The 23,128-nt window shown below is 35.7% G+C and overlaps 1 protein-coding gene across 1 annotated transcript in view; it reads right to left on the bottom strand.

Annotated features, from left to right (window-relative positions):
- LOC135078732 (potassium voltage-gated channel protein Shaw-like) overlaps positions 1–23,128 on the bottom strand; it is a 325,437-nt gene that overhangs the window by 81,815 nt on the left and 220,494 nt on the right. The window contains exon 7 of the mRNA XM_063973289.1: positions 7,991–8,200. Within this exon, the coding sequence (XP_063829359.1) occupies positions 7,991–8,200 (210 nt within the window). The remainder of the gene's footprint in view (positions 1–7,990; positions 8,201–23,128) is intronic.

Below are 23,128 nucleotides of genomic sequence, written 5' to 3'. Positions count from 1 at the left end.
GTTGACAGTGAATTCTTTAAATCCCTTCATAAATTTCAACACCGTGTAGCACAATGGCGTTTCCACCACAGTAAAAACATGGATGCAGTAAGTCTGTATACATCATCATCATCTCAGCCGTAGGACGTCCACTGCTGAACATAGGCCTCCCCCAATGCTTTCCATGTTGCCCGGTTGGTAGCAGGGAGAACTATGACCTATATATGAGGACCTATGTTCAGCAGTGGACTTCCTGTAGCTGAAATGAGCATAATGATGATAGAAAAAATATTCACACCTCTTGTTCCTACAGCTACAACTCTTGTGTATGTTCCACAGCTTTACTGCCAATAAACATCTGACCAGACGGCCTAGGATATGCGCCGCGATAAGCGGTTAACCGCCTCTGTGGTCTAGTGGTAAAACCACCTGCTTCAGACGCAGAAGTCCCGGGTTCGATTCCCAGTGGGAGCAGATTTTTCTGTTCGGTTTGGTTGGTAGGGCTTGTTCCAAGTCCGCCTGGCTAGCTACCACCATTTTACCTAAGTATGTCGCCATAACAACAATGTTAACAGCATTGTTGTGATCCGGCAGTTAGAGGTAAGATACTATCTTAAAGATAGCCAGTTCCTCCGTGGTTGAGGATTCCGGGTGAAGCTTGCTTTCACCTTCGTCCTGATCATCACTTACCATCAGATAAGATACAGGCCAAGAGCTTCCTCGTTGTGGATAAAAAAAAAATCACGCCATTTTATCGATTTTGCCCATACATTTTGACGTCGATAAGACTCTATCACGGCGCGCATCCTAAGCTCAGCAAAGAAGGTTAACTTTGTCCCGAGGATAGTGACGATTTATTTCATTACGTATTTAACCAAGTTTTGTTATGTTTTATACTTCAATGTTGTTAACTATAATGAGAACACTGTAATGTATGTACCGCATTGTGAAGGAGCCTTTGTTTCAAAGTTACGAACTCCGTGAAAGAACAAAGAACTTATTTATTCGAAATATAAAGTGTAAACAATTCTCACTTTGGAAGCCATCGAAAAGTTATAATGGGAGTTGATTTTTTTCGACTTTCGTCGTTTTGAGGTTTTTCGTTATGGATTTTTATGGAAATAAGCAGTGAAAAGCTGCAGCTGTGTTATAGTAAAACGCTTGTTTATGTTTTTTTCTTTCAAGAGGATATAAGTTATTTTTAAATTAATAAGTAGGTAAATAGAGGAGTGACGATCTATACTTTTGATGCATACCCTTATAGCAAAAATTTTAGAAGGGGAATTGAAATACAATGATTATAATTATTGATATTAAATGAAATTGTGTAGGCGGTTAGTTTAGGGAGGATACAGAAATTGAAGACTATTGTTATAGGGTGTTCCCTATGTTGCTGTTTATCACATATATGTATAAAAATGTACAATGTTGATGACGTACTTCTTCTTCTTTGTCCTAACCATTTCCCATTATTTGGAGTCGACTCTCCTCGTTCTATGGCGCCAGGACACTCTGTCCTGGGTTGTCAAAACATTTGTTTGGGCAATCCAAAATCCAAAAAATAGTATTGGATATTTCTTCTTTTTGTCGTGTCGACAACAAACAGTATACAGTGTCAGCCGAAAACTCCGCTACAAGAGCGGCGTTGTCAGTAGCATTAATTAAATCTTCCTACATGCAGTTATTTGGGAACGCAGAACACGACATCATTGTGCTTATTGGATCGCGACATTGGATATTTGAAAAATATTCTAACCAAATAGTGATGTGATGGTAAAAAAGTAAACTCAGTTACAGTTATCTAAAAGTCGTGAGGGTTTTATTACGAGCTTAGCGATACGCCCACAGGGTCTTACCCGGGTCACATATTCTTTACGTCGGCTTGTTTCGGATTTAGAACCCCTACCCTAATTACGTTGAAGGTAGAATAAAGTTTAGGACACAGTTTTATCACCCACCTGTTTTTTATATTTGTGGGAAAAATATTGAGGGGTGGGCTTAATATTTTTCGATGCCTTTGCTGTTATAAAAATGTGTGTTTATTCTTTCAAGTGGGTGTCGTTATTTTAATATAAAATTAGTATGACTTATAAAATAATAAGTACTCGTATATAAAGCTCAAGTTATTTCCTGAAAAATCAACGCTGTCCACGCATCCATTTGAAAAACGTCCAAGAACGTAACGTACACTCTAGCGAACGTCAGGCGAAAATATTAAGGCGGTCGCAAAAGAAATATCAGATGTCACAAAGACACAGCTGCAACAGCAGGAGCTCTTACGGAGCTGTTACGTAACAAGTAACGTTCCGGTTCAAAATAGACGAGCATTTTTAAAAATAACCGCCTCGAAAATTGGCGAATGCTCTCTGAAAATGGAATCAAAATGTTTTATACACAGAAAAATCTTCAAATAGAAACATGATTTATTTCGTGCACGTTATTGTGTTGGTAAAATAATATGAATTCGTTATTAGAGCCAAAGCACACGATGCGTTGTGGCATTGCACCACAAAGATTTCGCAGTATCGTGCACAGATATTTCTATGTAAGACGACGCAGCGACCACCGCTCCGGCGTCGCACCGCCGCCGCAATGCTGCTTTGGCTCTTAAGTCGTCTATACGATTGAGTTATAGCAGGCGCTTAATATTATCATCAAGTTAGTTTAAGTTGGTGAAAATAAATAAATAAATAAAATCATCATCAGCATAGGTCATTTAATTTCAACTGCAAGAACAGGATAAGCAAGACCCTCTCTTATTAAATTTACCAGAGGCTAATGGAGGATTTGACCTACATTCCCCACGCTGGCTAGACGTGTTGAGGAAGTCTATACAGTTCAAAAAGTCTGATTTTAGGGTTTTAACCTCAATTGTTACAATTAATGTAAGTTATTAAAGAATATTCTATTTCGCTCCATACTTGACATGTCAACGGTCTTCTTCTTTTGTTTACTAGTATGAGCACTCTGTTCCATGTCAAAGGTCTAAGGAGTAAGGAGGCTTACAATGCCTGACACCAGGCCCGTGATAGCCGACATGACTACAAACAGAGCTTTAAGCGCTGAATACCCTCATTCCAGACTTTAAGCACACTCTGGGACGCGTCTTTGAGAATAATATAAAGGAGTTGCACATAATAAGAACTTTCGGATGTCAGTGAGGGCACAGCTGCGACAATTCTTAATAGTGATGTGACAGTAACTCTAACTATCGTTTTTTTTATTTAGTACTAAAAAAACACTAGCAAAGTTTGTGAAATGCGTATAAATAATTAAATTGTATAGTTTTTAAATACTGTAAAACAAAAAGTTACAAATTTGAAGGCCACGAAAAGATAACGGCAAACGTTAGTCTTCGACGAGGCAGTGGAACACAAATGTTTAATACTACAAGAATTTTCATAATGGCAAAGGCTTGATAAAAAGAAGAAACGTATGAAATAAACGTTGCCTCTTGTAGTAACATACCAAACGTTCAGTCTGTCAATCTTATGAAACTCTCGCGCCAAGTCTTCCTTGATTGACTGACAAGTTCTTAGAATAAGGCGTTACCTTGTAAAAAACAGCGAGTGACTGAAAATTACATTTCCAAAAGGGAGTATTTATTGACACACTTGTTTGGAGAACTGGTAATCGTACTCAAAATCAAAGCTTTACGATTAAATCTGTGGTTGATGTTGAAGTACCTGTAAAACGTCGTTATAGAAAAAGTATCTGAAGTTTAGTTATTTGTATGGAATGTTATTTTTAGCATAGATGAAGAACCTATGCCCCAAATAACAAAGCATTTGAACATACTTAGGCTGGGTTGCACCATCTTACTTTAACTTTGACAAACGCCAAAAATCTGTGAAACTCCATACAAAATACACTGGTTATCGTCATAGTTACGGTCAAAGTTAGGTGGTGCAACTCAGCCTTATTATTTTATCGATAAAACGATACTATGCAACTATTCCCACACATCACTACTCCTTACTCGAAGAGGGTGGGACCGGTTGCGGTTAGCTCAGGGAAATTATTTCCCTTCCGTATTTCGTTGGGAAATCTTCAATAAATTTGGGAAGCGAAATGCAAATATTTACCCTTTTATTTGCATACGTATTCGTGTGACGAAAATTTGCAACACAGATGTCAACATTTAAAAATGTGGAGTCTTAGGCTGGGTTGCACCATCTTACTTTAACTTTGACAAACGTCAAAAATTTGTCAAACTCCATACAAAAAACACCGGTCATCGTTAAAGTTACGGTCAAAGTTAGGTGGTGCAACTCAGCCTTAGATTATGCATTTTTAGCAATAGTATACCTATTTACGAATATTATACTAACTAGGTTAAAATCAATTCTGTACGCTCATCATATTTTCCGTAAATATATCCATGAATTAACTTTAAGATGCCAACACAAAAAATTATATACAGCATTATTTTACCTACCATACTTTAACACTCAAAAACTACGATACTTTTTTGTGGAACAAAAAAAATAATACTTACCTTATCAACTAGTTATGACTAGTATCAAAGTTAAAATTTATTTTGTATGAACATTAAAAAAATTAAAATGATGTTATCAAATTTCTGAGCTCACCATAACATTTACATTCCCATGTTAACATGGGCTAGTGTCGGCTCATATACCCATTTACCCAACAGCCTGTATACGTCACTAAAGTTTACCATATTATTAAGACCGCTATCAGACCCTGTTATAATTGATAACATCACCCTATATAATTGATTGAATCCATCAAAATTGACATTATCTGACATTATCTCATCAAGATCCATTTCCTAATAAGTGTAGACTCAGTATGTTACAAGAACAGTGTAAAACCATTGGCACTAATGAAAACGTATACTTGCTGGTATTACCAACTTAATTAGAAACTTAAATGTGTGACATAGTTAGTTAATGATATTACGCTGAAAAGCGTTTCGAGGAAACACACGGGTCGACGGAACGCACGTGAACGTTGGAAGAAGCCATTCAAAGTCAAAGACTGGGCAATACAAAGTCAAAAGTCAAAACTTTATTTGTTTAGAATTTACGACTATTCAATGACGTAAGTACAAATCTTTTATTTTATGCAGAACAAGGCACAATATGATGTTAAGTGTCTAGGATGGTACATTATCTACCCAGTAAGTGCTTATTTACTCTCGTCTTGAAATCATTTTGCTTTATCAGAGCGCTTCAATAGAGCGCTTTAATATTTCAAATTGCAATACAACATTTGCCAATTGCTGAAAAAAGTGCCGCAACATTCAAATTTTTGGCCGCAACAAACTTCGTTTACTACTCCAGACCGGTTAAAATACTTATTAGGTAGACCCCAGCCTTAGTACCTAATTGTTGATGAAATAGACGATTTTATTTAGATTTTTTTTACCCACCACGAGGAAGGTTTGGTTTTCAAGTTAGGCTAAGGTTTAAGGGAATCGATAAAACATTGATGATTTACTAATTTATTTATTTTCTATTAAATTTCTAAATCCTCAAAAGGAGATGTTGCTTGACCTTCTGCAATCTTAGTTTTCTCAATTCTGTAAATACATAGCGAACTCTGTACCAATATTATTTGTTAGAAACATTAACAACTTTTAAACGCATTGAGACCCGTGTTTCTCTATTTTAGTTGAAATGGAACGCGAAAGTTTAAAATCTTAAATTAACAGTTTCTGTTGGCACAAACTAAACACATAGCTGTAAAGTAATCTGTGTTTGTACAATAACTGAGAATCAGCTTGACCGCCAATTAAGTGAACAGGTCCGGGGAAACTTTGATTGTCTTGAGAACGGCGACAGAGATAATTGTATGCGACCAGGGATTGGGACTTTGGTTTCGATTTCTTCTGGATAGTACGAATTTGATTTTTGTTTTGCTTGCTAGTGGTACGAGTATGATGTCAATTTTAGGGTAACATCTCATAACACGTTTGTTCCAATAAATAATAATATGTTCACAACTCTAGCGTGAAACTCTCTATGAGTAGCATTGTACTACGATATGTGAATATTTGACATATTGAATAAGGTATAAAAAGTAAACTTAGTGGCATACAGCATTCTCTTCCAGTTAATCTTTGGGCCAAGCAGAAAATAGAGTAGAGAAAGAGAATTATAACCAGTTAAAACTCCAAAACCTACTTATTGTAAATCGATAGGTGCAGGACATTTTAAGTGTGATAATTTAACGTATCAATTACTCGTATGTTAGCATCGAATGTATTGCCAATATGAAGTGAACACCATAATAGTGACTATTACCTGGTTACCAGTAGACACTCTTTGTCCACCAAAGGTGTTATTTAGTTTTTTAGTACAGATTGTACTATAAGAGGTACTAAGTATAACAAAAAAATGTATTTATTCAGGTGAAATTAAATATAACTTTAGCGTAAACGAACGATTTGCGCATCGTGTGTCGCTACGCGGCAGCAGGAAATTTGGTAAGCTTACAAAATGCTTCGGTGTTGTTTATTATAAGATTGTTTACTGTATATTGCAGCAGATATTGCAGTACGGTTGGATACAGAATTTTCCAAGACCAGCTGTAATCTTTTACGTTTACCAGGAATTTTGTAATAAGAACAGTTCTTTTGTGTAACTGGGTACTTATTACAAAATAAGCTCAAGTAATTTCAAGAGAGAAATCTTCTTTTGAGCTAAGATGTTGTCAATTTTTTAAACGTTTAATACAGAATGTTTCGTCACTTTTTCAATGAAATCGTTAATCTTCTTATTTATGTTTTATTAGTGGGGAATCAACATAAAATGCCCATTTAATGAGAATATAGTAGACTGCGCTATTATTTATTCACAACTGCCGCTTCATTTTCGGCACAACGTTCGTATAAATGTTTGTTAACACGACTAAAGGCAAATTATTAAATATATTCTATTTTAACAGTGAACAATAGAGTGTAGGCAATACGGCAGACATGAAGATTCTGAAAATTTTATGTCAGATTTTTTTGGCACTTGTCCACGAGGTCAATTTTAAACAATGATCCTGAAAATCTGAATTACTTTAGCAGGCTAGAATCTGCCTAGATTTTAAAGGGTGGCGAAAGAAAATATTCTGAAAAAACTATCGCGAACCTTCTTGCTATAGCATAATACTTCGATATTCTGTCAGTTTAATGACATTGAGTACGTAATAATCACAAGTTTAAATCTTTCCCTTTTAAATACCCATAATTTCCAACTTTTAAAAACCTTACACTCGTATTCATAAACGATGCTTGCTTAAGTGTAGCAGCTAATCAAACACACAGCGTTGAATAGAGGCTCTGTTCTTGTCAACACCTGTATTTTCCATCCTATAAAGACCTTACACCCGTATTCACAAACGATGCTTGCTTAAGGTAGCAGCTAATCGAACGTACACCGCTAAAAAAGCTCTATGATTGGTTGTCACCCTGCGTCTACGCGCACTGCAAGACCTCATAGTAATGTTTATATAGGCGTTAATCTACACTCAACATCAAATAAACCGCACCTTCCGCGACGCGAACTTTAAAGATTTTCTTCTGACACAATCATGGTACCCCAACAATATTGGTGTTATTTAAAAGCCCAATAAATATCCTTAAAGAAAAATACATTTCATTTCTAAATAAATTATTAACATATACCATAAATGTGACTTGAAAATAGACCTCACTTTGGGCTCACCTCTGTGATCAATTAGACCAATTTTTATGGTTATAAAACCAAATAAAGATCTCACGTGTCCTCTTTAACAGATGGATAGCGATTAATCCCAACTTAACAGTTTTATAGTCATAAACAATGGCTATAGCGTAACTACCTATTTTTTGAAGAAGTGACTCTGGATCCTTGTAAAGACACATTTTTGGGGTAAAAACCTTTCCTTTAATGAAATGAAGTTTAAAACTAGGCTTTCAAATGGTACCAATGTTGGTGGGAAGTGGGGATGCATACGTTTGATAAGTGCTTGTCGCGGGAGGTGCGATTTATTTGATGCCGAGTGTACCACTGACCTGCGTGTGAGAGTAGAACATCGAGAAGTTAGACACGATGACAGGCACGGGTAGCGCGATGGTGAGCACACCTGCTAACGCGCATAGGGCTCCAACAAACATGCCCAGGTATGTCTTGGGAGCCATGTCCCCGTAGCCCACGGTGGTCATCGTGACGATGGCCCACCATAAGCCGAGGGGGATCGACTTGAACTGGTTATCTGGGTTGTCCTGAAAGAAAAAAAGAATTAAAGAAAAAGAAAAAATATACTTGTCACAAGAGTACAAGTATTGGAAAGAAGAAAGAGGGAAACATATCATCATCATCATCATTCAGCCATAGGACGTCCACTGCTGAACTAGGCCTCCCCCAATGACTTCCACATCGCACGGTTGGTAACGGCGGCATACATAACTAGTAATTACTACATCTGTCGCCATAACAACAATGTTAACATTATTGTTGTGTTCCGGCAGTTAGAGGTAAGATAGCCAGTTCCTCCGTGGTTGAGGATTCCGGGTGAAGCTCGCTTCCACCTTCCGCCTGATCATCATCATCATCATCATTTCAGCCACAGGACGTCCACTGCTGAACATAGGCCTCCCCCAATGACTTCCGCCTGATCGTCACTTACCATCAGGTGAGATATAGGCCAAGAGCTTCCTTGTTATGGATAAAAAAAAGATATTTTGTTAACATGAAACAGCTTTACGTAGGTATCTACTTATGTATTTCTTATTCTATCTTTTTAGATTACGAGACATTCACTCGTATTCACAAACGATGTTTGCTAAAGTGAAGCAGCAAATCGAACGCACAGCGTTGAATAGAGCTCTGTGATTGGTTCGTGTGTCACCCTGTGCATCCACGTGCACTGTGAGACCTCATAGTATTTGAGAATACGGACGTTTGTGTTTTACAAGTGCCGTCAGTAGTTCTGGCAAAGTACAATGGGATCACTCCCACTCTTACCATTGATGTCGTAAGAGGTAACTAAGGTGACAAAGGGACAAATATGCAAATACCATGGTTCCTCGCTACAAAGGGTTAAACAAATATCAGACTTCCCCAATCAATCTGGCCAATGTGGGGAGTGTTGACATGTGTTAACTGACAAAAGAATTGATTAATGCTGAACTGATTCTGACTCGAACGCTTTAAGAAGATGAAGGATGAATTGCTCTACCTTACTTTTACCAAAACCTGTGTTTTTGTATGGAGTTTGACTATAGAGACATAGAGAGATGCCAACTAATGCGCTGAGTTCAAAACTCAGTGTCGCATTAGAAATTCACACACACAAAGAAATCAAAATATGTGCTCACTATCCACTGTGGTATCAGTACTCAACGTTCGAATAATTTTTAGTACTACGCAAGCAATGTAAACTGTTTACATTATGACGTCGTTGCTGTCATTATTGCTTTCAGGAGCAATGTGTTCTGTTTTTGGGCATACTGCTGCGACCCGTCACATCTCCCTTTAGTTTCTGTGATCTGTGAGTTTGACGGATTTTTGACGTTTGCTAAAGTTAAAGTAAGATGGTGTTATTTAGCCTCAGTGTATTAAACAATCTAATATCACTTTCTTGACACATTTTATCTGATTTGGTAGACTTATCTTCCACCATTTTTCAGTCTACCCACAAATCCTGGCCAGACTCTATTGAGATAATAAACTTAAAGGGACCGAACTATTTCACGCAAAGACTAGTGTTTAAGTGAATAATGTGTCCAATAAATACTAATTTTATCTCATCCCCAGGTTTACTGAAGCTTTATTGCGAAAATTTACATAACGTACAGTCAGCCAGGTAGAACTTCAAACTTTTCAAAACAATAAATGAAAAAATGCATTTTGTCTCTAATATTGCATTTAAGACAGAAATAAATAATTATAACTGTCTTTTTAATATTACCTACTATGATGGAAAAAAATACATCTTAATAAACTTGCATCTGGTGAATCTAAAATGAAACGATAGCTCTCTCAGTCATTATATCTCAGTTAGAAGTCAGTCACTTTTTCATGTCCCAACCTATTATTTGAAGAACCTTCCCGTACTCGTAAATAACAATCATCATACTTTTAATTCTATTTCCTACCAGCGGCCGCCCGCGACGCGTCTTTCCGTTCTATACATAGCCAGAACGCAAGGGTGTGAAACTAATCGAGTATAGTTTGGAGATGACTTTTTTTACTAAGCTCCTCCAAACTATACACGAACAGTACGCATATGCTGCGTACTGCTCGCGTATACTTTGTAGTGACTTAGGTCAATTATCTTACTCCAAAATATACATCGCCAGTACGCATACGGACTAATCATGTATGTATTGTAATAAGTGCGTGATTACAATTTATACGCGAGTAGTTGCATGCTAGTCATTTTGTCTTATTGACCTCTCTTTCTATTATTAATTAATTCATATCTGCGAGTCTACTTTAAACATTGAATCATCTTTCGACACGTATTCTGCCATAGAAAAGATAATTTTGTTTTGGGGCTGATATCTAATTTTCACCAATTCTCGAATAACTCCTAAATTAAGAATTATGTAGGTATGGAAATATGTCAAAATGATTTTGTTCTTCAGATAAAAGTTAATAAATAAAATAAATAATAAATAAATATCCTTAGACATTTTACACTGCGCTTCTAGTCCCAAACTAAGCAAAGCTTGTACATAATACTAAGTATTAAACATAATACTTAAATACTTTTTTTTTGTAAATACATACTATACATAGAAAACACCCAGTCCAATACAAACAAATATGTTCATGCATACAAATGTTTGTACTGTGCGGGAATCGAACCCGCTACCTCCGGAATAGTAGTCCGTTTCGAACCACTACACCAAACGGCCGATAATACAAACCTAGCATTTAAAGTCTCGCATAATGTATTAATAATGCACGTTGAACTTTCTTCTCTCACTCTCTCTCATTTTAAATGAATTTATGATTACACTAATAATTGTTATTTAATTTGAAATCTACCTAATCAATTTAATTTCAAAAACCACTTAGAATAGTGTTTAAAATCTAGATTTATTATAGATTCAGTAAAATAATAATATTTTATGTAATAATATCGAATAAATGTAATTTTAAATATAATTCCATATTTTACTAAATCAATATCAACTAAACACACTCTAGTCAAGTGTAAGTGGTGTAGTAGAAACTAATCGAGTATAGTTTGGATATGACTTTTTTTACTAAGCTCCTCCATACTATACACGATCAGTACGCAAAATTCGTGTATAGTTTGGAGTCACAGATTTACAAACGGGCACTACAAAATATACACGAGCAGTTTCCTATGGGTGCGTTCTGGCCATGTATAGAACGGAAAGACGCGCCCGCGACTTCGTACGCGTGGATCCCGTTTTACCCCCTTAGGGTGGAGTTTCGTAAAATCCTTTCTTAGCGGATGCCTACGTCATAACATCTACCTGCATGCCAAATTTCAGCCCGATCCGTCCAGTGGTTTGGGCTGTGCGTTGATAGATCACTATGTCAGTCAGTCAGTCAGTCAGTCAGCCAGCCAGTCAGTCAGTCAGTCACCTTTGAGTTAAATATATTTAGATTTAGTTAACTCACACACGAGTGAAAAGCTAAACTGCTCTGAAACTTTACATTAGAGTCTCAAACGACCTTATTTCTCTCAAATATTCAAATATTCGCGTCATATCATTTTATTATTGCGAAAAGGAAGGAGATAATGGTCTCTACTAAACGTATTTTCAATATTGAATCCGACTGTACCTAGCTTTGGAAGGATTTACCAAAACTACTACAGAGGATTGGGTACAGTATTTTTCGTGCACTTAGAAAACTTCAATCTGAATAAAACTTTCATGTAGATAAGTATTTGGAGAAAATTCTTTTGCAAAATCCCAGTAAATACCTATGTATTTAGGTAACGGTTTCACACCTAGAGCTTTTGTCTGAGATTGGATCTAAGAAAAAGATTTAGGTTACCTTTAATTTAGAAAAAGATAGGTAAGAGAGAAAGATTTAGGCTACCTTTAATTTTAAAAAAAGCTAGGTAAGCGATGTAAGCTTTTATGGCACACTTAAAGAAAAAAGTAGTAGGGTAACTAGAATATCTAAAGAGATGAAACTAATGAGTGATTTTCGATTTGCCACGTAGTCGACTTGTCACACTGTTACGTATGAGAGTCGCATAATTTTGTTACGCGATTTATGAAGTGTGACGATTTTTCACATGACGTTTTCGTCCATGACGAGTCATCTCTTTGGCAAAACGACAATAACCCAAATAAATAATTATGCCTTTTTATGATTATGTCTAAAAAATACTTCTAAAATTCAAACCAGAAGTGACACGAGTTCAAAATGAGCTTTTTTTTACATAATTAATCCACACGTAATCCTAAATTTAATCCGTTCCACTAAACAAACGGGTCATACCTTGATTAATTATAAAATGTAAATCGCTCATCAAAATTCTAATCGATATTTACATTATTAACCGAGTACGGGCCTTCGTCAACCAAATCGGAAGATTTATCTTCATTGAATTTTAAGTCTCTTTGTTTTATATCGTTTGGGATAGATTGATCGATTGTAATTAGTCCGTTTTGATTCTGATTAAAATGATTAATGTGATTTTGTTTCATTTAAACTTTCTTATGTACAAAGGGAGCTAAAGTTTGTTACATTCAAGCTCGCTAACTAATTCAAAAATGATATTGCGGTTTCTAATATATTTTTTTCTAAACTGAATAGTGAGACACTTCCAAAGTGGTAAAATGTGTCCGTCCCCCCCTTAGAATGATTAAACTAAAAAAAGGTACTAGGTATTCCTTTCAAATACTCAGGTCTATAGTACTTTTAAGCTGTAACAAAATCAAAGTTATATACCTGCAGGTTTATGAGGTATATAACTTTGATATAGTACTTTTAAGCTGTAACAAAATCAAAGTTATATACCTGCAGGTAAGGAACCCTCGGTGCGCGAGTCCGACTCGCAGGTGGCCGGTTTTTTTATTTTACATATTCCAATATTTATTTTATATTTTATACATTCCACAATAGTTTTACCTACTAATTATTTATTTTACAGTGACAGAACTCGGGTAAAACAACATTTATAAACTCTACTTTTGTGTGTCTCTTCTCTATGTAGTTTAATATAATGATGCTCTACTCTTATACATATTAATTAAATTGATTATATTATTAGATAAGCACGAAAATTTCGAGTAAACATAAAAACATAAAAATAATGTCATTTTTTGCTCTCGAAACGAGAAAAAATACGAACTCGTAATATTGCAAAAGTTTTGAAGTACAGTTCAAAGACTCGAGTTCGGGGAAAGGTGATTTTTATTTCGGAATAAGTATAACGAAATTCTGAGAAAATTATCAAGAAAGTTTTTGAAACCATTGGCCAACGAGTATATTTGAGTCACAATTTACTTACGATATTCTTTCTCGGTGTTTATTTTGAGAATATTTTTTTTTAAACAATACAGTAACGAGCAAGTAAAGAGACCTTTAAGCAAAATAAAAAAAAAACATTTCTTTTAAGAATCGCAGTAATCATTACAAAAAAAAATGTAAAATTTTGCTTAGATAGCTACATTATTACAACGTTACACTGAAGAACTAAAAACTAAAATGAAATGAGTTAAATCAATTTATAAACTTTTCCAAGCAAACTAAACAAGCTAATATATCTCTATCTAAATAAAATAATTAGGTAGGAAGGCAGTTTATCGTTTAACAGACCAGCAAACGGGGCTGCGTAATCGAGTGAGTCACGGTTTGCCGCTCCACACTCCCTGGGGTCCGTTTTTATAATGCCACGTAGTTTATCACGGGTCTGGTTTTGAGGCCAGTTTTTGTGGCCTGCAGTAGTGTTGCATGAGTCTATCGATGGTAGTTAAGTATTAAAGATTGTAAAAGTTATTTATTTTCAGCAAATAGGCTTTGAAAAAGCTCTTTCACACTTCCCTTGTTTTATTCTGTTATTTATTATTTGGTTATGTCGCAGTGAATTACACTAAAAAAATTTATCGTTACGAGAAAATACAGGGTAGTAAATTATTTTTATAAAAAAAATATTAGCAATCTACAAATTACTAATTACTATCACGATAACTCTATAAAGCTAAAATAAATGCTTGTGTTACATGTGGGTTATTGAATTTTGAGTTGATATTTTGTCAGTACTTCCAACTATCGAATATCGATAGATACGCATCACTAGACGGTAAAGTTTGGTTTTGCAGTTGACCTGAGTTTGCTATCATGAAAGATGTAATTCATCGTGTGTCTAGTTTAGTTCTTAGTTTCGTATAAGTATTACCTACGGAATGGCACTAAATTTTACTACTATGAAGTTGCTAGGTTCCTATTTTGGTCTCTTTTGTGATAATTGATAGCGCCATCTATAAATGAGCAACAGAGACTGCGAAATGAATTAAAAAATACGACTACATCCGAATTAACCCGATCACGTCACTACTAATTGGGTACCGACAAACCGGTTCGCTTTTCAAATTGGCGTTTCGTACAATTTAAAACTACCCGTCCATTAACGGTCGCACGTCGCACAATTCGACAGCCAATTAACTTTTCACCCTGTATAACTGCATTGAATGTTGATGTAGGTGTTTACACTGAACGATGTGAGTGACACTTTTAATAATGCAGTCACAAGGTACAGTGTGGCAGCATGTCAGGCTTTGTGATGTTTACATGAAACGATGTGAGTTCAAAATTTTCGGGTCCAACGTTAAATCCGTGCTGCTCTATGGGTGTGAAACGTGGAAGGTCACCAAGGTCATCTCGCACCAGCTGCAGGTCTTCGTCAACCGCTGCCTTCGCCGAATTCTCGGCATATACTGGCCTGAGAAAATCTCCAACGTCGAGCTATTGGAACGCTGCCACGAAATTCCGATCGACCAGCAGATCAAGCGCCGCAAGTGGAACTGGATTGGCCACACTCTCCGAAGGGATCCCGATCACATCCCCAAGCAGGCTCTGGATTGGAACCCCCAAGGAAAACGCAAACGTGGTCGCCCCAAGCAAACTTGGCGGCGCACTGTGGCAGACGAAGCGAAGAAGATCGGCAAGACTTGGAGCGAGATCAAACATATAGCTCAAGACCGAACGCGATGGAGGACTGTTGTGGACGCCCTCTGCCCCATCTAGGGGACATAGGACCATAAGGCAAGTAAGTCATGCGAGTGACACTTTTATTAATGAAGATATACCTAGGTCTAGCGCATAACTCAATCAGCAACTGAGGCATGGGAGGGTGTTTTTGTAGACGTCAAACGTTAGCGAGACTTGAGATTCGTATGGTCTGTCACGTCATTTATGTCAATCTGCCTGCCGTGCCGCTACCTACCTCAGGTACCTACTGACTCAATAGGGATGTTTCCTGGGTCAAAAAGCAAGAGTTTTAATTAGTCCGTCAGTTAACTTATCAAAAAATACTCTACACGTATTTTTCACTTTTTCAAAGTAATGAAAATTTAAAGAGATAAAGCACGCCAAAGTTCATAAGAAGAGGCCCGTAACGTCAATGCGTGCATAAAAGTGCCGCACGTTGTGACGTCGTGCGGAACTTCAACGCACCATAACTATGTAATTATTTGTTAGATTGACAAATAAAAATATATGTGTCCAATATTTTTTGATATTAAACATGACGGACTAAAAAAATTTTTTTAGGAAACTAGCCTATTAAGCGCTACTCGTAGACTTATAGTCAAAATGTTTCGTTTGGCAGTACATCAGGTTCACACTATTGATGCGAAATTGCACAGAGTGGCAGCTGTATGAGACTTTTATATTAAAAAGGTTAAAGGTCAGTTTACGTCATTCTGACGGTAGGTAGATAGGTACTTCCTGACGTTCACTAAAATCGTGCCATCTAAATGCCGCCAATACTTTCAGTGATGTTAAGGGGAATGTACACGCTGAAGTCAACTGAGCGTCAGTTCACGGGTGGAAGGTGAATTTAATTGGCACGGACTGTACATCAAGTTGATGTGGCACATTAACATCTATTAGTTGTATTAGGCCCAGAATAGACGGTGAAACGCAACTGCAACGAAACTGCAATTCTGACGATTCTGATGAATGAAACTGAAACTGAAAGTTTCAAACTGGTCGCGTCATATGTGGTCTCTCAACGGACGCTATGGCAGAAACTTAGATGCAACTCAAAAGTAACTAGTTGCAGTTTCGTTGCAGTAGCGTTTCACCGTCTGTTCTGGGCCTTAGGTGTGATTTTGCAAAAACCATATGTAAATTCTCAGGCGGCTAATTAGTTCTGGATAGAAATGAGAAATGAACATGAGACAAAACAATGTTTCAGATCAGTCAACGTTAAATTATGAACTTCGTCAGTTTATAATATAACGCGTGACATTGAAAATAATAGTGGCTTAGGTTAGGTCATATTGTAATCTAGCTACGTCAGATTATAATCTGACGGAATTCATATTTTTACGGTGAGATTTCTAGTCACATTTTTCGCTGAATTTTTATACATGTAAAATGTGAATTAACTTTAGTCTGTTTTAGCTAACTTATTTCATCATTTCAACTCATTTAAAACTAGTTAGTTGTTTATAAGCAACGAGCAGGTAATGTGATAAAACTCCCACTAACTTAATAGAGTTAGGTCCGTAAACATCAATTTTTCACTCGCATGCGGTAACGAGACTAGAGCGAGGGCGGCGTGATTAGTTTATATCAGAGCAAAATAACATAAATACTTAGGCTGAGTTTCACCACCTAACTTTAACCGTAACTATAACGATAACCAGTGATTTTTGTATGCAGTTTGACAGATTTTTGACGTTTGTTAAAGTAAGATGGTGCAACTCAGGATTAGAGTTAGTAAAAAAAAAAAAAAAGTCAAAAAAGTCAAAATTTCTTTATTTGTTTAGACTAATAAATAGTTCTTACAAATCGTCATTTTGCTCTTAAGGAGCCTCTACATGTCTCATAATCTTTTTACCCTACCAGCGCTTCGAGACCAACATTTGGCAAGTGCTGAGAAGAAGCGCCGCAACAAACTCAGTCACCACTGTCTGCCGGTTAATATAAATAAATATAAATAGTAGTAGTAGGTAGGGTAACGGCACCAGTGGTCAGCCTCATAACAGCTTTTTGAAGTTTTGACAATTGCCATTTCTACAACAATCGTCGAATAAAAAAACGTACAACATGTATGGATTTATTGTTTATAGTAGTTTCGAATCAACGTTTATCAAAAACAATAATTCTTTTAGTAAAATATATAATTAATTTTAAACAAAAAATGGCCCAGTGTCCCAGTGAACAGCCTCTAAAAACCAATAAACAGCCTTGTTGAACCCAGTGTTCAGCCTATAGTAAGTATAACTAATAATGAGATCAAAATAAACAATGTTATATCAAAATCAACGATATTAATCACATTTTTAAAGCAACGATTCACTTAGCACACAAAAATGTATATCGCACATTATACAGGGTGGCCCAGAAGAAAATTCACTTTTGAAAATTCAAGGAAACGAAAACTGTAAATTTTCGTAGAACTTTAACTATTGCAATTTAAAGGAAATTTTGTGCAATTTTTTTTAAATATACTTTCTTTTATAAATTTTATTGTACATGTGATTCCCTTGACGTTTACAACATTCGGTCAACATACATAAAAATTTTGGAAAACTTTCGTTAGAGTTGCCTCGAAATGGATTCAGGATGAATGAATACTGCAGAGTTTTTGGATTATGAGAGTACACTCTGCTCATAAGGTAACCCCACAAAGAGAAGTCTACTGGAATGAGATTAGCGCTTCTTAGAGGCAGTGAGATTTAACCCCTGCATAATTGGTTTGTTGCATTGAAAGGATGATTAATTTTTAAGAGCGCTATACTGGTAGGCTGAAAAGCTTTTTGAGATCAAAGCTGCAAGATTCGCAAGGCTATGACCGAAGCACTTAGTTTCATCAAGATGGGACTACGTGTCACACTTCAAATGAGAGCATTTAGATGGTAAGAGACATGTTCCCACAAAAAAAAATTTCAGGCAGGGTTGACATCTCCTGGCCACCAGGAAGCCCTGATCTCACTCCAGAAAAATCTTTTTTGTGGTGTTACATGAAGAATAGAGTATACTTTTATAATCCAACAACCATGCAACAACTAAAGCTGAGCATTCGGCAAAAAATTGAAAATAGGTTTCGAGGTTTCTAACGAACGCATTTCAAGATTTTGATGTATGTTGATCAAATGTTGTAAGCGTCAAGGAAATCTCCTGGGCGATGTAATTTAATAAAGGTAAATTTAAAAATAAATTGCATTAAATTTCCTTTGAATTGCAATAGTTAAAGTTCTATAAAAACGTACAGTTTTCGTTTCCTTGAATTTTCAAAAGTTAACTTTCTTCTGGGCCACCCTGTACAAATATTATTTTAAACATACTATTACAATCTCTTTGTATCTTCTTATTTTCTAGGAACTTCTTATTACTTATCATAAAAACAGCAATATTTCTTTAAAAAAAAATCAACGATATTAGTATATAATATGTTCGCTTTTATACTTAAAATATTATTTCAATAACATCGTGGCTGAATACTGGATCATTGAGACCCAGTGGTCAGCCGCTTGAAAAAATATTTTGAAATGCGGCTGACCACTGGGTTTTCTAACAATTAGGAAATACTTGTCCCACTAAATATGTAAATATAAATTTAAAGGTTTTAATGGGTCGTTTTGCTTTTACTGTTAAAAAAAAATAGAAAAACCCAGTAATCAGCCCCGGGGGCTGTCCATTGGATCTTTCATAAAAAATCAGTATCCAATGGTCAGCCCCTCAAATTTTTAAGTAAAAAAACAATATTTTTTATCAAATTTCATAAAATTAAATGCACTAAGTAATGTATAAAGTTATTATCTATAAAACACAATCACATTTCATACTAAAATATGTTATTTCTCACATTTCAAAAGAGCACCACGTGAAACAAAAAATATGGCGGACATGACACTTCTGCTCTTGTCGGCGGACAGCACCTGTATGAACGTGTTTACTTCTCTCCCCTGACCCCCTGCCGCTCCTATCGCGTGATGCATGAACCAATAAGGAAACAGAGCTTCTATTTAAGTGCACGTGATTTGGTTATTTTGATTACAGCGATATTTATGGCCAATAAACAACGCAATAGGCTGATCACTGGTTCCTGGCTGACCACTGGTGCCGTTACCCTACATTCGATTCAGGAGCAGTTAGGGTTTCTGCTCGAGCTTTCTCGAACTCGAGAAAACTCGAGAAATTTGGCTTCATTCGAGACGAGAAAAAAAATACCGGAGCTCGAGAATTCTCGAGTTTCGATTTTGAAGCTTTAATTTTTTTGAAAGCCTATTTTCTTAGACAAAAGTAAGTTTTTAATTATTTAATAGGTTAACGTTGCGTTTAGACTGGCCTAGTCTTTCCTTTTTTTAACTAATTTGATTTGCAAGTAATGATCTTAACCGAAACCAATAATGTTCACCTACGAGTATGCTATATTTTATTATGTTTGTATAACTGACTGATTTAAAGACTGAAAAATTTTTGTTAACTGTTAGTTTAGGTACTCGTAAATACGTTTATTCAAGTCGTTATCTTTAAGTTTAAAAATGTATTTAAAAGTTTTTTTTTGTTTGTAAATGTAGGTTTATTATCGTAATTTAACAATTAATTTGGACTTGTGTTCTTTGGAAAACAAGTGATTCAATTGGAGCTCCAGATATTTATGGTTATTAATATAAATGGTTATTCCTTAAAGTACACGCGACTTTATGACTTTTGTTCCTTTAGTTAATTATTAAGTTATAATTATCCTACTAATATTATAAATGCGAAAGTTTGGATGTCTGGATGTTTGTTACTGTTTCACGCAAAAACTACTGAACGGATTTTGTTGAAACTTTACAGTATTATTGATTATAACCCAGACACATTATAACATTAATAAAAACCCGTGTTTTTATTAAATTTCAACCGATTTCAACAGTTTTAATTAAAAGACTCGAGACCCGAGAAAACTCGAGACTTTGGCCTCGAGAATTCCCGAAACTCGAGAAAAAAAATAAGTCGAGAAATCAGAAACCCTAGGAGCAGTTCACTGAATTTACCATGCATTCTTGTATGGTGTTATCTTATAAGAATGGGTATACAAGATTGCGTGGTATATTAAACAAGGTAGTGACGTGCTAATATCTAGACTTACATATTAAGATACTAGTAGAAATGACTCGCATACATAAATTTGAATAACTTGGATTGACCAGTCCCCGAAAGCAGCGCCTGTTCACAGACATGACGAGTGAACCAGCCATCGCTTCACTCGACCATATTAGAGGGAATGTAACGACCCGCCTCACTACGCCACCACCCCAGAGACATTTTAGTGAGAATGACAATTCCAAGTTATCTCTTTAAAAAAAATAATAATAATAAAGCTAAGTAACAGTCCAGATTGAGAAGCATGACACTATAACATTTGAGAAATTATTATTATTAGTTTATACATTACTTTCCATTTTAATTATTTTTAGTGCGAGCATGAGAGGACCATAATCCTACTCCCAGGATGACTTATCATTAAGAAAATCTCGAGTTGTATAATAGGCTTTTTTAAGCATGTGATCTTTAACTATACCTTTAAATTTATTATACGGTAGCTCTTTATATTTATCAGGGACTTTGTTATAAAAATGGATACCTTGTCCCATAAAAGTGGCAAACACTTTATGAAGTCTAAAAGCGGGTATAGCCAATTTATTTTTATTTCTAGTGTTAATTTGGTGAATATCACTTTTCTTTTTGAATTCATTAATATTTTGTTGAATAAATAGAATACAGTTTAAGATGTATTGTGAAGCGGCCGTGAGAATGCCAATTTCTTTAAACAATTCTCTAAGGGACGCTCTTGCTTTCATTTTATACAAGTATCTTATCGCACGTTTTTGCAAAATAAATATTGTTTCAAAATCTGCAGCTTTGCCCCATAGCATGATTCCATATGACATTAAGCTATGAAAGTAGCTAAAGTAAACTAAGCGAGCTGTTGAAACATCGGTTAATGACCGTATCCTTTTTATTGCAAAAGCCGCTGAGCTGAGCTTTCCCGACAGAATTTCTATATGGGGGCCCCACTGGAGTTTTGAATCCAGGGTAATTCCCAGAAAAACAGTAGAGTCTACCAGATCGATGGCATTATTATTGAGTTCTATTTGGGTACTAACTGTTTTTACGTTAGGCAAAGAGAATTTTATACATTTTGTTTTCTTTGCATTAAGTTGTAAATTATTTGTAGTGAACCAACTTAAAACTCTTGTTAGTGCATTATTTACATCGTCAAAGTTATTTTTACTTCTATCAATATTAAAAATCAAAGATGTGTCATCAGCAAATAACACGATTTCGCAAGAGTCCTTAACAAAATATGGTAGATCATTAATGTATATAAGAAACAAGAATGGACCCAGAATTGACCCCTGCGGAACTCCCATTTTCACAGGTGACCCAGAAGACAAAACACCATTTATGTCAACTTTTTGAACTCTAAAGTTTAAATAGGATTGTATTAAATCCAAAGCCGAGTCCTTCACCCCATAAAAGTGCAGTTTGCGAATTAGCGTTTGATGTTCTACGCAGTCAAAAGCTTTTGAGAGATCACAGAAGACCCCTAGTGCATTTTGAGAATTCTCCCAAGCCTCGAAGATATGTTTAAGTAGTGCAACCCCGGCATCGGTGGTGGAACGACCCTTGGTAAAACCATATTGTTCACTATGAAATAGTTTATTAGAGCCAAAGTGAATCATAAGTTGCTCCTGTATGATTTTTTCAAAAATCTTGCTCAGAGCGGGCAAGATAGAAATGGGTCTATAATTGCCAGGGTCGGTTTTACTACCAGACTTGAATAATGGCATTAGTCTACTATGTTTCATGAGGTCGGGGAAGATTCCCTTCTCTATGCAATTATTGAATATTATCGCTAACTGTGGGGAAATTATATCAATAATGTGTTTGACTATCTTGACAGAGATGCCCCAGATATCAGTTGTACTCTTTACATTTAAAAGATTAAAAGTTTTAGTGATATCTAAAGGAGTAATATGTTTAAAAGAGAAGTGCGAGTCACAGGGTGTCACGTGGGTTTTCAATATTTCTTCAGCCTCGGAGGGAGATGACTTTAAGTTGGCAGTTGTTGCTGAAGCTATATTACCAAAAAATTTATCAAAAGCTTCCGCTACATCTTTATCTGCAGATATCAAATTATCGTGAACTTTGAGAGAAAAGTCATTATCTCTTGGTTTTAGTTTACCAGTCTCTCGGTTGATAACATTCCAAGTTTCTTTTATTTTATTACTGGCGTTCCCTATCTTGTCCCGAATATAAAAAGACTTAGCCATGAAGCAAACTTTCTTAAAAATTTTTGAATACTTTTTTACATGCTCAAGAAAAGATATACTATTATTATACTTTTTCATGCCATAAAGTTCATAAACGTATTTCGACTTTTGTATATTGCCTTAGTAGCCCAGTCACTAAACTTAGATTTGGTATTTGGTTTTAATGGCTTTACCGTAAAAACTTTGTCATGTTCGGTTTTAATACATTCGAAAAGGTTATTGTAAAGAGCATCTGGGTCTCCCTGCACATACGGGACCAAATGCAATTTATTTTCAAGATTATTTTTAAAACGTTCTAGACGACTAATGGTTACAGGTCTACATACGGCATTTTTATTACTTTTATTATTCCGATTATTACAAATAAATTCTACTTTAATACCACAGTGATCTGACGTAAGATTGTGTATGACAGCTTTATTGTCAGGGACACAGCTAGAGAAAATATTATCTAGACAAGTAGCTGTGGTTTCCGTAATTCTAGTTGGTTCCTTAAATTGACTAAACAAATTAAATGACTTAAAAAGGGAAAGTAGTATTACAGAATATGATGATGAGCTATCTAGTAAATTGACGTTAAAATCTCCACAAACTAAGACCTTTTTGTTGCTGTTACAAGTTTTATTAAGAGCATCCTCAATAGCCGCTTCAAAAATACCAAAGTCCCCAGAAGGGGGTCTATACACACATACAATGATGTAACTCTCAAGC

The sequence above is a fragment of the Ostrinia nubilalis genome, chromosome 15 (genome assembly GCF_963855985.1).
Source record: "Ostrinia nubilalis chromosome 15, ilOstNubi1.1, whole genome shotgun sequence".
Taxonomy (NCBI): Eukaryota; Metazoa; Arthropoda; class Insecta; order Lepidoptera; family Crambidae; genus Ostrinia; species Ostrinia nubilalis.
The sequence above is the reverse complement of the archived record's forward strand: the minus strand, read 5'-3'. Positions and strand labels throughout refer to the sequence as shown.